Raw genomic sequence first — 17,479 nt, 5'->3', positions numbered from 1 at the left:
ATGAGGTCGAGAACCCATCGGTGTTCAAATAATGTCATCATTTTTAAATTGGCAAAAGGACATGACAGATTTGAAGCTGAGCTGCACATTGCTAACTTACCCAGAATGCATGGCAAATACATACTGGCTGCTGTTCATGTTTACATAATTAGACGATTGATTTGTCGGTGTATTTCCCCTTTAATCAAACCCCCAAAAAATATTTACTAAAGAAAAAGAAATGACATTAAAATCAGCAAAAACATGTTTATTATTATTTTTGCCCATTACGATAGAGCTCCGTAACATAAATGGTTATATTTTTATTTACAACTTTTAAAAGGTGTATTAGCATTAATAAAATACAGCAATACAATTTTAAAAGACTGTTCTAACACATTCTGCAATTGTAACGGCCCTTAAACACTGTAGTTAGTATATTTAAAATGACAACTAGAAAAACACAAAATACAAAAATAGATAAATAAAATTTGCCAGTATTATGTACTATACTGGAGTATAACAAATATATAACAAAGATATAAGATTAACATTAACATTAGTTGTTAAACCTAGTATAGTGGTACATCTTGGGATTGTACAAATATTAGTACACCGATACAATTCAAAACAATGAGTCACATTCCAAGAGGGCAAACATTCATGTAACACTTATATCGGACGTTCCACATACAGCTTTAAATATTTAAACAAATGAACTGCAAGTGTGTGTTTCAGTATAAATATAATTAAGCAGAAGAAATCTGATGTCTTTGAAGTAGTACATCCAGAATGAAAATATTTTTTTTAGATCTGATCTTTATCACAATTAAATTTTTCCATTTATTTTTCCACCAACAATCCTTAAAGGCATTAATTTTGAATAAAGGTCTTTCTAACAACTAAGAGTCTTTTTAGAATTAAACCAGTTTCTTGCAATTCCATTGTCACAGCAAATCCAGCACTAACCAGCAGTGTTTATGAAATACAACAAAGAAGGGATTATATCAATGCTAGATGCCACCATAAACAGATACATTGTTGTCTAAAATGGCAGTGCTATTAGCATAAACTCAGCAGGGTTACCTCTGTAAATCTAGGTGCTTCAAGAGTCATCCACTAACCTCTGTTGAAGGCATATGCTCGTAGTACCTCCATGGAGTTAATAGTGATGAGAGCTCCAGTAATCTGTCTCCACTGCTTGGTCACTGGGCTTTTCATTTTATCCAGTGCCAAGTGTAAGTCCTGGATCATATCCCTGTAGCTGTCCCCATACCTCTTACTCCAGGCAAACAGGAAGTCATATGCAGGCTTCCACATTGACTATTAAACGAAACAAAATGAGATGACAAATGCTGTGACCATAAAGATCCCATTCTGTGCAGTTAATAAAAAGTATGTTGTATTGGCTCACCTGAGTACTAACTTCTCCATTTTTCCCTTTGTGTGGTGCCTCATAAACAGCTATCTGGGCACTGGAAATCTTCCCAAGTCGCTCAGCAAGTTCCCGCCATCGCACTCCCAGCTCAACAGCTGTGGACAGAATCACTATATCCTGAATGAGATGAGCTACTAGCCCTTGAGCATCCATCTTTAACAGACCCTGTGGAGAAAATATAAAGATGATAAAATCCTTGTTGATCACAAAATTGCATATCCGAATTAAAAATACGTACAATGATAAGTTCATGCTGGAACTTTTTCTTGTTCTTCTCTGCATGACAGTCTTCTTTGAGCTTTTCTAAAACACAGGCCACTTTTTCTGCCTCTGTTTCAGCGTGCCTCCTTGAGATGGCATCAACCGAGACCTCAGAGTAACCAAGAGCCTCAGCGAAATTTCTCCAGCATTTGACATGCTCTGTGACCAGGGTCTGAATAGCAGAGTACATGTAAGTGAGTTTTTTAAAAGGAACTGTCATATTGTCCAAGAGCACTGGTGTGGTGAGATGTATTCCAGTAAAATCGATGACTTGGTCCTTGGTTATGATCTTCAGGTTCTTGCAGTGTACCAACCCAACTCTTCCTCGAAGAAAACCAATGTACCATTCCTTAACCTTCACGTGACCTACAGATCTAACAGTTTCCTTTGAAAGCAAAGCAATTGTATCACCTTTAAAGTATTCCAGAAGATATTCCACCCTCGGTTGTCTGAGAACCGATTTCATTGCTACCCCATACCAATGCAAATCTACAGGTCTGTCCTGAAACTTCTGGCTTAAGATCTCTGGAATAGATTCTTCAGGAATTGGGGAGGAACGAATTGCTTCCTTCTGCCAATCTACTCGTCTGTGGTTGTATTTTTCTGACCTCAAAGGAGCAGCCTCAGGAGACGCAACATAGAAGTCTCCCAAAGTGAGGCTGTTTGAATCTTTCACCTCAATGCTGAGTTTGAAGGCACTCATTTCACCTCCACCCACCTTGACCAGATCTAATGGCAGATGAAGGACTTTTCCATCTTCAAGCTGTTTCTGCTTAATCTCTTTATTTTGATCCTCTGGTTTAACTTCAAAGTTTAGATCCAACACTCTAGATACAATGTGAAGATCCTTTAGCCCTTGTGGATTAAATTGATGCCTTCCCCAAAGCTCTAAGACAACAGGGGGCAGGTTCCTGTTACCCCTCTGAATGTCAGAGAAAGGGAGCCTGGGGGCTATATTATTATGGCTCATTATTACCAGCACCACTTTGAGTGAAGGGTGTATGTGCTTGGGACCATAGACAGCCACTGTGATTTGGCGATCCAAGTAATCCCATACTGACACTGCAGGTGACTCCAAAACAGTGGCCTCTGCAGCAGTTATAACATACATGTGCGGTTTCAAATCAAAGAGTTTCATCTGTAACATGTCATTGTATATGTAGCAGTCTTTTATCTTCTGATAAGGTCCCTCTTTTCTTTGAGAGACTAGACCCATGAATGAAGTCAAGACGTGGCTTGTGGGGTCATTTTTAACTTTAGCAGCCATTCTCATCTCTACTGAAATGCCCCCTGAAATATTGCTGTTGCTAAGCTTGACCTCTAAAAGAGGACTCAGTGTTGTGGTGTAGTTGTTGTTTATTCCAGGAGGAGGATCAAGGTGAACTTTCAGGGCAATATCTTGGACCTCGCCTGGTGGGACATGTCCATGGGGAACATGAGCAGTGATGTCAGATTCTGGCAACTGCACAGAGCCTCCGTTGTGGTCAATCTTGCAGAAGATTTGAATGTCTGTGGCCTGAGTCTGGGCCCATCCAGGACTTTGCTTCATTAGGCTCAGGTCCAAACAGGACCTTGTTAGTTGCCTATGACTCAACCAAGCCATTTTATAAGCTTCCCGGTCATTCTTCAACCACTCAAAATCAGGATTCAAAAAGGATTCTTTAGAGCTGAGTTTTACTGCTCTCTTGTCTTCCTTTTTCTCAAGGCTTTCAAGTATATCCGAGGCACTTCTCCACCTACCAGATCGGTTTAAATTGTTTTGTCGTGGTGCTAAAAAATGGGCAAAGTTTGTTTCATCTGATGATGTGCTAAGAGAGTCTTCGTTAATACTGTCAAACAGAGATGCAGGATCCTCTTTCATCATGGACACTCCAGAATCGTAGTTGCTGGTGTGCACAATTTCATTTAAGAATGGATTTGACCTGCCCAGCTGATTCCAGAAGGGGTTGGTGGTTTGTTTTGGATTTTCAATTTCTTTTTGTATGACTGGCCACTCAGAGGTCTTTCCAATCTCATAACCACAGCCCCCTAAGACAGACAAAAAAAATGTCAGAAAACAGCTAGATGTTAACTACATCATTCTAGCCCATATATTTGTTAGAATAATTAGATGAGATGGCATAGCATATTTATAGAGCAAATACAACTTTTTGAAATGCATTCATACTGAAAAATGCTACAATGGAAGGCCAGGAACAAAGAGAGCATAATTACCATGTAGGTTGTTGTTGTTAATGGTCACATTCTCATCAATATCGATCAGCGTCCCCTCTGATCTACTCCGAAGCAGATTTGCTGGATGACTGTTTGACTTTATCTTTGCAGCTGCCATTTCGTATTTCCAATATCAAATAAGACAACAATCTGTCTCTAATGTCAAAGCTATTGAAATAGAAAGAATAAAAAAAATAATAATAATTCATTATTTTTTAAACTGCAGTCCCACTATATGGGATTCTTGAGATGCTAATAATAATTATTTGAACATTCAATAATAATTCTTGATGTTTCATAACAAGATTTTCAGATTTTCTCATTTATAAAACTTCACTTGGAACCTTTCCATACAGCATGTATTTAACCAGCCATAATTAAGTCAATAACGAAGTTAAATGTTGACTTAAGAGCTTAGTTACAGCTGCGCACAATCTGCTGTCAGTTTTTTTTTTTTAAACAAAATATAGATTTACAACCTTTGTGTGAGGAAGTGACATGTTTCCACAATTTTTTTGTGTACACCATATTTAAAAATGAGAGCACTCTTAAGAACTACAGAAACTTTTGTAAAGAGCTAGAGAATAAAAATATTATTTGAAGAATCTAATATGGCCTTATTTGCTATAGTATAGATTCTTGTTTTATACTGCTTTGACTAAAACCTGTATTATTCTACAAGTGATTTATAAATAAATAGTTACGCACAGTGACATTGCGAGGAGGGGGCTTTGGGGGCTTAAGTCCTTGATGTATTGTCAAAAGCCCCAGATCTTTTGGAATATGTTGCACTTAAATAAAAATAGGTTACATTTATTTTGTTATCCAAGTACTTAAAATTACCATATACATCAAGCGCATTTCACTTAACACAGCGTTTGTGTCGGGTAATTATATAGTCTGCTGTTTAGCAGTACCTGTTTCTACCAGCAGGTGGGAGAGGCACTGTTGTCGACCTTATTGTCACATGGTTTTAAAAAAATCATTCATCCACTATTTTGAGCTGAAGCTGATGAGGTAATAATCCTGTAAATAAACTGTTTTACGAAACTGAATAGTTCTAACTAGTGATGAAGCGTAATATTTGGCGACACAGTGGTGCAGTAGGTAGTGCTGTCGCCTCACAGCAAGATGGTTGCTAGGTCGCTGGTTCGAGCCTCGGCTCAGTTGGCGTTTCTGTGTTGAGTTTGCACGTTCTCCCTGCGTTTGCATGGATTTCCTCCGGGTGCTCCGGTTTCCCCTTTAATCCAAAGACATGCGGTACAGGTGAATTGGGTAGGCCAAATTGTCTGTATTGAATGAGTGTGTGTGTGTGTGTGTGTGTGTGTGTGTGTGTGTGTGTGTGTGTGGATGTTTCCCTGAGATGGGTTGCGACTGGAAGGGCATCCGCTTTGTAAAAACGTGCTGGATATGGTGGCGGTTCATTTCGATATGGCGACCCCGGATTAATAAGTGGACTAAACCGAAAAGAAAACTAATAATGTGTATGGTTTTGGTGAAATAAAATAACTGTAATCAATAAAATGTGCGTCATATATGCGAATTAGTCAGAAAAACGTAATTTGTTCTAGTTTTCTAAATATATCTAGACATATTTATCTAAATATGATATAGCACATCACATCTGCATCTGTAATAGTTAAATCAGATAGTTCATGCATCTAAGCTCATTATTTTATAGCTACATTCTACTGTAACATGCCATGTCAGTTAGCATTGAATTATAAATCGACTTTATGAAAATACCTAAGATGGCTGGAAGAAAACATATAGACCATTTATTGTCGCAGTCAAGATCAGTTAGAGCCTTTTTATGTTTATTCAGATCTTATTTTCATTCAACTACAGCAATAGCTTGATGCCTTGATCCATATTAGGGATTTCCTGGTATGTTCTACAACTTTTCTAAGGCATATATAAAAATTTCTGCTCAAGAAGGAATGAAACAGGCATTACATGCATTTAAAGTGCTACAATGCCCACATCACCCTATTATGAGGAAAACTGAAAAATCATGTAAAAAATTTCTAGCATAAAGATCTTTTTTTTATTTATTTTTGTACTAATTTTGAAACTATTGTTATAATATGAAAAAAATAGTTGCATATTAAATATCAATATTTTGGAAGTTACTGAATTGAAAAATTGCAGTATCTTGACAACACTACGCCGTGGTTAATCACCTTGTCCAAATGAACATGTTTGTAGCTTTGTATCACATTGGATAACAACTCGCACTATAAAATAATTCATATTTTCAGATTTGAATACATGCAGAAAATTAAATTTTCAAAAAACAAACAGAAACTGCAAATCAGGAGGAGATAGTAGGCTCAAGAAGTATGGTATAGCTCAAAACAGACTAGTAAATGATTAGTGGGTTGATTCAATGTTTTTTTTTTTCTTTTTCTTTGTGGTGTTACAAGTCACTGAGCTAAACAATTTATTGTTAAAAGGCTGTCAACCTAAAAACCCTTTATTTATTAATAAATAATTTATCATCCTATTATTGAGATTAGAGTAGATCACCTTTTGAAACAGGGAATATTTAAACTGGGGTGAATTAGACCTTCTTTGGGGCTAAGCCCCTTATTCATTTCGACCCTATCAACGCCCCTGGTTACGCATTCATTTTAATTTTAGATTAATAATAATTGTATTAGGTGTTTATTAAAGCCGCAGTTAATTAACCAATACTCTCAAGTCTCGTTGGGGTAACAGTGAAACTAACTCTTGTTGTTTTGAATCATTTCTCCTGTCATGAGATTCTGAATCATCATCCAGTAGCTCTCTGCCCTGTCTCCGAAAAGAATGAATCATGGAATACGCATTATGCAGTGGCAATGGATGGAAACAGGTCTGTCTTGTCTGAATATCAGTGTCTCATATACAAAGCTTTGTCTCAGTGGTAAAAGGGTTGAATAGGCTATTCAAATCAGCACGCGCTAACACGCCCTGCTTCAGCCACGTCACAATACACCTGTTTGTTTGGTAGCGTCATCTCACGTTAAAAACAACGCTAACGTTCTAATTCAGCTTAAAATGTTTTATATTTAATAAACTCAAGTAATCGGTTTAGGGTTATTAAAAGGGCAGAATGACACACGCCATCCTCCAACACGCAAACGATGTAAGTAAATTAAAACACGTGAAGGATTTGATGCAGTCAAACACGTCTAATACATTGTTTAGTCTTTCGTCCTAAAGTGTCAATGTAAAATGTTAAAAAATGGTTTAAATTTAAAACACTTACCTTGAGCATGGTGGTTTCTCTACTCAGTCTTTCAGCGAACTTTTTAAACGTCGGGGAGTAGTGTCACAACTGTTCACCTAAACTTCTGTGTGCCTCTGTCTGCTTGAATAGAAGAAGTGCACACTGGGATACGTAGTACAATGCAGTCAAACAATCCTTTTCATGATTATAATTAGACTCCACCACCCATAAGCCTCCTGTTTCAACACCTGAAACTCCATTCAAAAATCGGTTTCGGTATGCAAATTTACAAGGAAACATAATTGTGTTCTTGTTAAAATACAGCACCCTATTTCATTTAAAATAAAAATCGCATTTTAATTAGGCTAATATTAACCTTTGTAGGATAAACCCAACACAACCAGACCCATAATTTAAAAATAATTGTTTATTTGGTAATATTATTTACATATTTAATAATAATTTTTATTTATTTTAGAAGCCTATTTGTTTGAGCCCTTTTTGACAAACTTTTGAAATCAAGTATGTTACCTACGGTAAGGGGTAGAACGATGTCCATAATTTGCATTTGATGGATCATTTATTTATTCTACAACTCAGTTTAGCATTTTACTTTAGTTTAACCTTCATTCTGTTTGTTGCATAGTGTCACAGACATGCCTTTTAGTCTTTAACTGTATGGTTAAAAGCTTAGAAACTCCAAATAAAGCCACTCACTCGCTATTTTATGACAAAAATGCACCTTTTAATTTTGCCTTTTTATTATGGTTAAAATATAATCTGTAGTTAAAGGGGTTATTACCTACTATTTAGTGGACTCCAGATAGATGTTAATAAAGGATTTACATCATGTGAAAAAAAAAGAAAAAATAATAATGTAAAAAATAGACCATACACTGTGAAACTGGATTTAAGACTCAACATTATTAAATGTCATTGATCACCCTCTAGTGGTTAACTTTAGTTAGTTCAGAAATAGATTCATGATGAGACATTTAATTTAATTTTGTTAAAAAAATAAGCAAAAAAAGGTAAAGTAAAAAAATAGTTTAAAAAAAGGCAAGTCAATTAATTAATTAACTAACGAAAATAAAACAGCTTATTTCAGCATTATCATTTCCCCATTGATTGAATGTATAAAAAGCACAAAAATATGAACACAAACGTCAGGTTAAAATGATTAGTATTATTATCGTTGTCTTTAAATATTAGGGTCATATATTTTTTACAGACACTATCTTGTACAGACTCAATCTTGCATAACTCTTGTTTTGTGGAATTTTTGTGTAACGTGTTAAAGAAAAAAAGCTGATTTGCATTTTTTATCACTCCATAATTCAGAAAAAACATGCAACAGCAGATTTATTCATTCAATCAGTTTCTTTTCGACTTAGTTCCTTTATTTATATAGGGTTATCACAGCTGAATGAACCGCCAACTTATCCACTGTATGTTTAACGCAGCGGATGTCCTTCCTGCTGCAACCCATCACTGGGAAACGTCCATACAGACTCATTCACACCCATACACTACAGACAATTTAGCCTGCTCAAGTCACCTGAACCACATGTCTTTGGACTTGTGGGGGAAACTGGAGCACCCGGATGAAACCCACACAAACCCAAGGAGAACATGCAAACTCATACAGAAACGCCAACTGACACCAATGAGGCTCAAACCAGTGACCTTCTTGCTGTGAGGTACCCACTGCGCCACTGTGCAGCCCACAGCAAATTTATTTCATCATAAAATATTTTATGCAACCAGGCAACTTGTGTATGAACAAAGTACTCTTTAGGGCTTCACAATTGACACTGTTTGGTAAAGAGACCACCTGAAAGCTCTAGTTTATAAATGTAACAACTTTTATAAAGAAGTCATTCAGACATTGTCTATACTATATTGACAGACACTATTTTAATATGGTACACTTTTGTACTTTTAACCCCTTCAGACCTGAATTATGTTCCAACTTTCAAAAAACGTAAAAGTGCATTACCCCTGTTCTTAAGGCTTTCATAAATGAGACCAAATAAAAAGAATAACGATTTCAATAAACTTGAATTTATTTTTCATGTCAATAAACATTTAAAACAGCTGCACTTCAAAAACAATATACCAGCATAAAATGAAAAACAAAATAATGCAAATTGTTGATCTTTTCTTAATAATTTTTCTAAGGTTACAAACTTAAATAATATTACATTTTAACTTTAATGTTTAGGTTGTTGTTTTTTATAGACTGCACATTATTAGAACTCACTGTACATTATAATGAAGAGACATTTAAAAAATAGTTCATCAAAAACAAAAAAAAACAAAAATATATATATATATATATATATATATATATATATATATATATATATATATATTACTCACCCTTTACTTGTTTCAAACTTTTAAGAGTTTCTTTTTTTTCTGTTAAAAACAAACAAAGATATTTTGAAGAAAGCTGGAAAACTGCCAAAGAGAAATTCTTAAGGAGTTTGGAACCACTTGAGTGTGAGTAAATAGTGATTTTGGGTTAACTATCACGTTTATGTCAAAAATTATAATGGACAAACAAATCACTTAAAGCCTGCAATTCTAAAATTATTTATTTATTTTTTTTTATTTTTATTTTTTTTACTTTTATTAGCAGGTGCTATCCTTTTTTTTATACAGTCCATGAAACATTGGCAAACATATCAAGAAATAAAAACAAAATCATTGAAAATGTTGTTTACTTCTGTTTGGAACAAAGTAACGCCATGCCTTATTTTTACCCTAGTGGATATTTTTTTTCAAATAACACCAGATAGAGTCCAATGTCATCAACAACAGGCTTTAAATTCAGTGAAACAAAACAATAAATAAATAAATAAAGATAAAAACTGACCTGACATGTGATTTCCATTAAAAATTTACACATGGTCCAAAAAAATTAGGGTACTAAAATGTGCACTTTAGGTACTAATAATCTATTTTGGTAGCAACGTGTTGCTTTGGAAAAGGTCACTCCTTTATTTAGGATTCTTGAGATGCTTATCATGTTTATTTGAAGATTCAATAATAATTCTTAATGTTTCATTACAAGATTTGCAGATTTTTTCATTTATAAAACTTTACTTGGAACCTTTTCTAAGAAAAGTGAGCAAACATGTATTTGACCAGCAATAATAAAGTCATTAATTAAGTTTAATGTTGACTTAAGGGCTTAGTTACAGCTGCACACATTCTGCTGTCAGTTTTTAAAAGGGAAATTTAGATTTAAAACCTTTGTGTAAGTGGCATATGCATGTTTCAACTATTTTTGGGAGTACGCCATATTAAAAATGAGACCATGAGATCTTAAGCACTACAGAAACTTTTGTAAAGAGCTAGAGACTAAAAATATTACTTGAAGAAAATCTCACATGGCACTTGGCAATAGTAAAGATCTACTACTTTAATTAAAACCTATATTATTCTACATTTATAAATAATTAAATATGCATTCATTTTAATTTCAGATTAATAATAATAATATTGGGTGTTTATTAAAGAAGCAGTCATTAAAAAATAAATGCTCACAAAGTCTCATTGAGGCAGTCAGTGATACTAACTCTTGTTGTACTGAATCATTTCCCCTGTCATGAGCTTCTGAATCACTGTCCATCATCACTCCTTTATTTACCTTTTTCTTTTTGAGAGTGAAAAGTACTTCTAAATGGTGTAATTAATACTCAACAATGTTACTCTAGTGAAAGTACGAACACAGAGACATAACGTGAGTCAAATTGATATTTTAATAGAATCAACTAATAGTTAAGGTACCCGCCAGAAAAAAACATTTAAATTGTGCTCGAGTATTAAAGAAAGTCAAAGTAACAGCAAAAATGAAAACTAGAAATTCTTGTTTAAGCTTTTAATCTGTCACAATGCAGTAAAATATGATGTTTTATCCTGCTTTAATTGTTTTGTTTTTAACTGTTTGCATTTAATTGTATGTAAGTATCAAACGACAAGACACACCCAATGCCAATATGCAACATGCAATTCAAAGTTGTAAAATCTCTGATTTAACAGTAAGCAGAAGAGTCAAGCCTGTTTTTGAGTTAAAAAGCAAAACACCTGATTCTCTGTTATTGAGTAGGAGACTTAAAGTATATCTTTAATCTTGTATGAATCCTTATGAATACTACTAATAGAAACTAATTTGCAAATGTACTGCTATGGGTACTCGTAATCATGATTTTGACCTTTGCAGCTGAATCACATTGTTCCTCAATTTTCTGCTGCGTCACAAAGCTTTGGCAGCTGACTTATTGCCATGCAGCCCTCATTTGTCCATGACGGCACTTCATAAAATGGATTTCAGGGCTTACAACAATAACTTTTTAGAAACTATTAGAAATGGCATCAAAATCAGAATACATTGGCCAAAAAATGTACACACAAGTGGAAGTTCGAAATACTTTTATTCTTATCTGTCGGTAATGAAATGCATTGGGGTTTTTAATTCAGTTACAGATACATACTGTATGCTGAAGAAGCTATACCTCCAGAGACAGGAAGTAAAGCAGAATTTAGATTTAGACGTGCCTTTATGAAAACCTGCCCTGAAATGCTGCCTCCAAAGCAGAATTTTACAGATTTTGACCTCAATAATTTCACTCACGTCCAAGTAAATGTGATGTCTCTTCCAAAGGACCAATGAAAATGTCTGGCTACTTTCATGGAATATTAAAACAAATGTCTTTGGTGCAATAAATACAATTTAAATGTATGTTAGTAACATTTGTATGTTAGTAGCAAGGGAAAATAAAATGTCCTGACCTCAAAAAATTTGCAGTTTTTCACCGTAAATAAAATTGTAAGGAGTAAAAATTACTTTTTTTCTTTAAAAAGGTAATTACATAAAATCTAAAGTATTTACTTAAAACAGTAATCAAATAACTAATACTTACTCAAGTAAAATGACTAGTTTGTTCTAAATTATATAGTTCTAATTATTTTACTTTTTTTATATCTATCAAGTAAACAAACACATAGTTGTATTAGTCATTGTTACGTAATCAATACTTGGAAACAGAACTGGAAGAGGACATACAGTATAAGAATATAATGCTTTGTTTTATTTACCTTCTAATAATTTCTTGATACTTTTTTGCATTCATAAAACCTGTTGATGCTACAAAGAAAGAAACAAAAGTTCAGCAAAGTAAACAACCAGATGCCCAAGTGTAAAACAGAAACCTTTTTTTTCACAGCATGTCTGAAAAAAATTTTTTTTCTTCTGGAGAAATTCTTATTTGTTTTATTTAATAAAATCATTTTTAAGGTCCAATGCTTGCCTACTTAACCTAACTTGACTAGTTAACCTAATTACCATTGTTAAGCCTTTAAATGGCACTTTAAGCTGATTAGTGTACTGCAAAAAAATGTATCTCTCTGTTAAACAGTACTTGGGAAATATTTAAAACATAATTAAATTGTCACAGGATTGCTAATAATGTTGCCTTTAACTCTATGTAATGCACAATGTACTGTATGAAGTTTTAAATAAAATGAATAATCTGTGGTCAGCAGGTTCATGCCACCATGACCTTAAGGTTCAGGTAAATCAGATGAGGAATGTCCTAAGAAAGAATTTTTTTTTTTTTTTTGAACACTGGCACCTAAACAGTTGATCAAAAACTGATAACATTATACAAATTTAAGAGGGCAGTCTGGAAGATCACTGTTACTGTGTTGATTAATGAATGATATTGTTTTATGGAAATCCATGGTCTTTGATTCTGAAGAAATAGATAGATTTATTGCAATGTGAAACAAAAACATAACTCTAAAACATCCTAAAAGCACAAAGACAAAAGTTCAAAACAAGCCACAGGTATATCTAGATATGAATCCCAGTCGTAAGGGATGCAGGTAAAACCCTTTCCTCAAAAAACATTCACTTGAAGTGTAACCCTGTACAAAAGTCAACGTGTTTTTTGTTTTCAAAACATAAAATTATGTTATCTCATTATGGTGAAACATTGTTCAATGTAAAACCTGAATGCACAGGTGTCATGCATATTTATAAGAAGGAATTTTAGCCCGGAGCATTTTTTTTTTTTTCTTATGCGGGTGCACTAATGAAATCTTGAGAGCATCGCTAAACCAGTATGTTGATTGACCTGTGAGGCCACCGCGAGAGGAGGAAAATATGGCAATTATTTCTTAGATCATGCTCTTAAGTTCACAGTGCAGTTAAGTTCATACACTATTACATAACTATAGAAAGACCGGTTTGCATGTGGCGACAAAATATTACCTGAGTCATGCGGCGACTGTGTAGGCACACATGATCTGATGCTAATTATGTGTTAGAGGTCGACACAGCTCAAAAAAAAAAAAAAAAAAAACCCTTAAAAGACTTCAGATATTATCTTAGGCAGTAAAAAAAAAAATACAACAACTAGTGGTTTGTTTCCTGACACTCCTGAAAAGTAAAGCTTAGAAAAATAACAGTATATAATATTTTGATTCGATAGCAGGGATATTTAGCAATTAGACTGTTTTTAATTTAAGAGAAATTTTGTCATTTTCTTCTGTTTTGATTATTTAAGGTGTAGTTCACCCAAAACTAAAAAAATGTACTCTTTATTTAATTTTCCTCAAGTGGTTCCAATCCCCTATGAGTTTCTTTCTTATGTTGGACACAAACAATGATATTTTGCCTGTAACCATTGGTTTCCATAGGAAAAACAAATACTAAAAAAGACAGTGCTTACAGGTTTAACAGAACAAAGAAACTCATAAATGTTTGAAACAAGAATTTAAAATTTTCTCTTTAAGAGTTGTTTTATTGTTTGTATAGTCTTTAATTATTTTGTTAATGTTATTTGTTTAATAAAATTAAGTAACATTAAGTAAAATATTCTCATGGCTATAACTGAAACAATTAGTTTAGTTCAAATTTGTTTAATTTTATTTAATGTTTATTTTATTTTAACTGACAGTTTTAAATTTTATGGTTCTTTAACTATAATAATGTTGACCTGAAAAGCTGACGTGTCATTTCAAGCATGTAGTACGAGTTATGTTCAAATATTTTCTTTAAAAGTATTATTATTATTATTATTACTATTATTATTATTATTATTATTATTATTATTATTATTATTAATAAAGTGATTTGGTATTTTCGAGTGATTTGAACTGTAGCAGTCAGTAAGTTCATCTTTGTTTTTAGTACAAACATTATAAAGCATTCTCATACAGCTATACACACCCAACAAAATCTGGTCTTTTGGTCATTCTGACTCTATGTTATATTTTTGTTTAGTCTTTAAACACAACACATTAAATAAAAGTTCTTTAGAATATTACCATGGTTGTCATGCATGCACCGCTACTATGCAAACACTTCTAAATATTGCACCATTCTTTTGTAAAGGAAATCTTCTGATTCTGCTTTTGACTTCTCATGCTGCTGATTGTATATATAAGAGCAAGCCATCATTTTGATAATGTAACTATTTTTTAAATGTGTATAATCAAAATAACAACAATGTATGTAAAATGAAAAGAAAAATTTCAGAATGCACTTTCTTCCACCTTAGACTCCATAAATTAAATATGTGACTTATATGTTTTTGTTTAAAAGTGCTGTACACTGCTTTGATTTAATAAGTTAAATTGTTCTTTGATATCTACATACTGTAGTAGGCATGTGGCTTAGGTAAGTAAAAAAAATCTCCATGTCAAAATCTCCAGTTTGTATCTGCATTTATTACTTCATAAAATACCTCTAGAATTAGAAGGCTCTTTTTGACAATATTGCGGATGGTCGTGAAAATTAATGAGGCTGCACGGTGGCGCAGTGGGTAGCACAATCGCCTCACAGCAAGAAGGTTGCTGGTTCAAGCTTTGGCTGGGTCAGTTGGCATTTCCGTGTGGAGTCAGCATGTTCTCACTGTGTTCGCGTGGTTTTTCATCCGGGTTCTCCAGTTTCCCCCACAGTCCAAAGACGTGTGGTATAGGTGAATTAGGTAAGCTAAATTGTAGATAGTTTATGTGTATGAATGAGTGTGTATGGATGTTTCCCAGTGATGGGTTGCAGATGGAAGAGAATTTGCTGCATAAAACATATATTGGATAAGTTGGCAGTTCATACTGCTGTGGCAACCCCAAATGAATACGGGACTAAGCCGAAAAGAAAATGAATGAATGAATATAAATTAGCTCTGCTCTGAGTTTGTACTCTTGCTTTCTTTCTCTCTCTTTCTTTCTCTCTCTGTCTCATGCACACACACATGCACACCCTTGCACATGCACACACACATGCAAAGTTTTGTGGCTGAATTGTTATTGGTGTCAGGTGCTTGATTATGCATGCTCCATTGGCCAGCTACAAAGAATTCACTAGCTGAAATGTTGTTGTAAATATTAAAAGTTAAATATTTTGATTGTGTTCAAAAATGCTTGATTAGTTGACGTTATCAGGATATTTGCAGGGTTAAGCTGCGGTCACACTAGAGTTTGAGCTTGCGAAATTCTCGAAAAGTCGTACAGCACGGTGAAAAGTGGCGGAATTAAACAAGATGATTAGACATTTAAAAAAGCGAGCGATTGGTTAATATTTTTAATTTCTTTCCATGTTTTGATCTTCAATTGATCTCAGTCACTTGATGCGATTTCACAGGTCAGAGATCACCAAGCTGTAATTTTGCAACAAAGCGAACTGCAAAACTTGTCACACAAGCTTGCGTTTCCGGTCTGACGCATTGTGTGCGTATGAATGGAAGTCTATGGGGAGTAAAGTCCAGTGTGACCGCAGCCTAAAACAGGAATTGCTAATAGTGGTAAATTGGTAATATTTGTGCGTAAACACATTTAAATGGTGTGCACATCTTATGATTTTATACCGATTTATAAGCCTGTGGTGATGAGTTTCATTATATGTAGTTTAGGTGTTTGTGTTTGTGATAGCAAAACATCACAGCTAATCTTAACATAATAAAAACAGCACACATGCACCTATGCTTGTGTTTTTTTACTGTTTTATATGTTTCATATCTCATAATGCATTGTCAGAAAATATTAGTTTAGTATTTGATTGGATATCTCAGAGCCTAATGTAACACATTGATTGTTTAAATAAACTTACACCTGTATATTGTTACACTGAGGCAGGTAAGACACTCAAACCATGTTCACGCTGCACTTTTTGCTCCATAGAGTTCCATTCGAACTAATGCGAATGTAGCAGAATGGAAGTGCAAGCTCGTGCAGCTAGTTGTGCTTGTAGCTGCATTCTAAAGTGCAAGATTGGTGAACTCTGACCTGGAAAAATTGCATCTTGTGCTGGTGTAAAACCAATAGAAGATCTAAACAACCTCTTTGTACAGTAATTTAAAATATGGAGCAATTGCTAGCGTTATGAATGTTTAATCATCTTCCTTTATCCTGCCCCTTTTTGTAGCACAATGTGACAGAATTTCTCACGTTCGAACTCTAATGTGATCGTGGCCTTTGACCAACAGACATCTCATAGACATGGCTGTGCCTGTTTCAGATCTGGCCCAAGGGCCAAGTCAGATCTCAGCCAGAGCTGTCTAATAGTGTCTGCACGAGACCTGGGCCACACAAAACTATGTTATTTTTAACAGGGAGGGGGTCAGAGGGGTATTGCACAAAAGCGGAATTAAGAAAGCCAGGATTTAAGAGAAAGCCAAGGGCGCAAAAGGGGATATTCAGCCATTGTGCCAAAAATTGTTTTTTTTAATAATTTTATTATTTCAAATAATAAAAATAAACCAATATGTTATGTTAAAAAAAAAATTATTTTGTATTTTATTCAAGTATTGTATTTTGTTACATAAACATATACCATGAGTTGCATACGTTGACACACGTCAAAAATATTTAGCACAATAGCATGAAGTCACACAGCCAAGTGTAAAGTGTTCATATAGATGTAACTGTTTAGATTTTTTACATTTTTATCAAAATAATCTGTCAAATCTTACATACAGTACAGTTAATGTCTAAAGTTTTAAGATGAATCTAACATTTTTATCTTTATTTATTATTAATTAATTAATTAATTAATCAATTTGCCAAAAAAGGAGGGATCACACAAAATGTATGTTTATAAGTACTGAATATATTTCAGATAAAATAGAAAATAATATTTGGATTAAAAATTCCCCTAAATGAATTTAATATACTTGATTATAATGATTCAGAATATTTTATAATGAGTCCTAATATTCAGATTTTCTTGGAACTGAAATGTTCATTAATCTTTATATCAAGATCCATTTTTCATAACTTTTGGTAACTTTTTTGCTCAAAACTATTTTAATTATAGTTACAAAAAAAGTTTGCTCATAACGTTCTGATAAAATAGAACATTT

General features: G+C 33.9%; 1 protein-coding gene across 2 annotated transcripts; it reads right to left on the bottom strand.

Annotated features, from left to right (window-relative positions):
- Window positions 1-226: 226 nt before the first annotated feature.
- Window positions 227-7,279, bottom strand: macc1 (MET transcriptional regulator MACC1). 2 transcript variants are annotated; one of them, XM_087285948.1, is made up of 6 exons: window positions 7,146-7,279; window positions 3,893-4,060; window positions 1,656-3,706; window positions 1,394-1,582; window positions 1,104-1,302; window positions 233-943 (listed from the first exon to the last, which is right to left on the bottom strand). In XM_087285948.1, the coding sequence occupies exons 2-6, from the start codon at window positions 4,008-4,010 to the stop codon at window positions 927-929; spliced, it is 2,574 nt and encodes an 857-aa protein (XP_087142074.1). In that variant the 5' UTR covers window positions 4,011-4,060; window positions 7,146-7,279; the 3' UTR covers window positions 233-926.
- Between the last annotated feature and the right edge of the window lie 10,200 nt (window positions 7,280-17,479).

The sequence above is a fragment of the Danio rerio genome, chromosome 16, assembly GCF_052040795.2.
Source record: "Danio rerio strain M-AB ecotype USA chromosome 16, GRCz13ab, whole genome shotgun sequence".
In the NCBI taxonomy this organism is placed as follows: Eukaryota; Metazoa; Chordata; class Actinopteri; order Cypriniformes; family Danionidae; genus Danio; species Danio rerio.
This window is presented reverse-complemented; position numbering and strand designations above follow the sequence as displayed.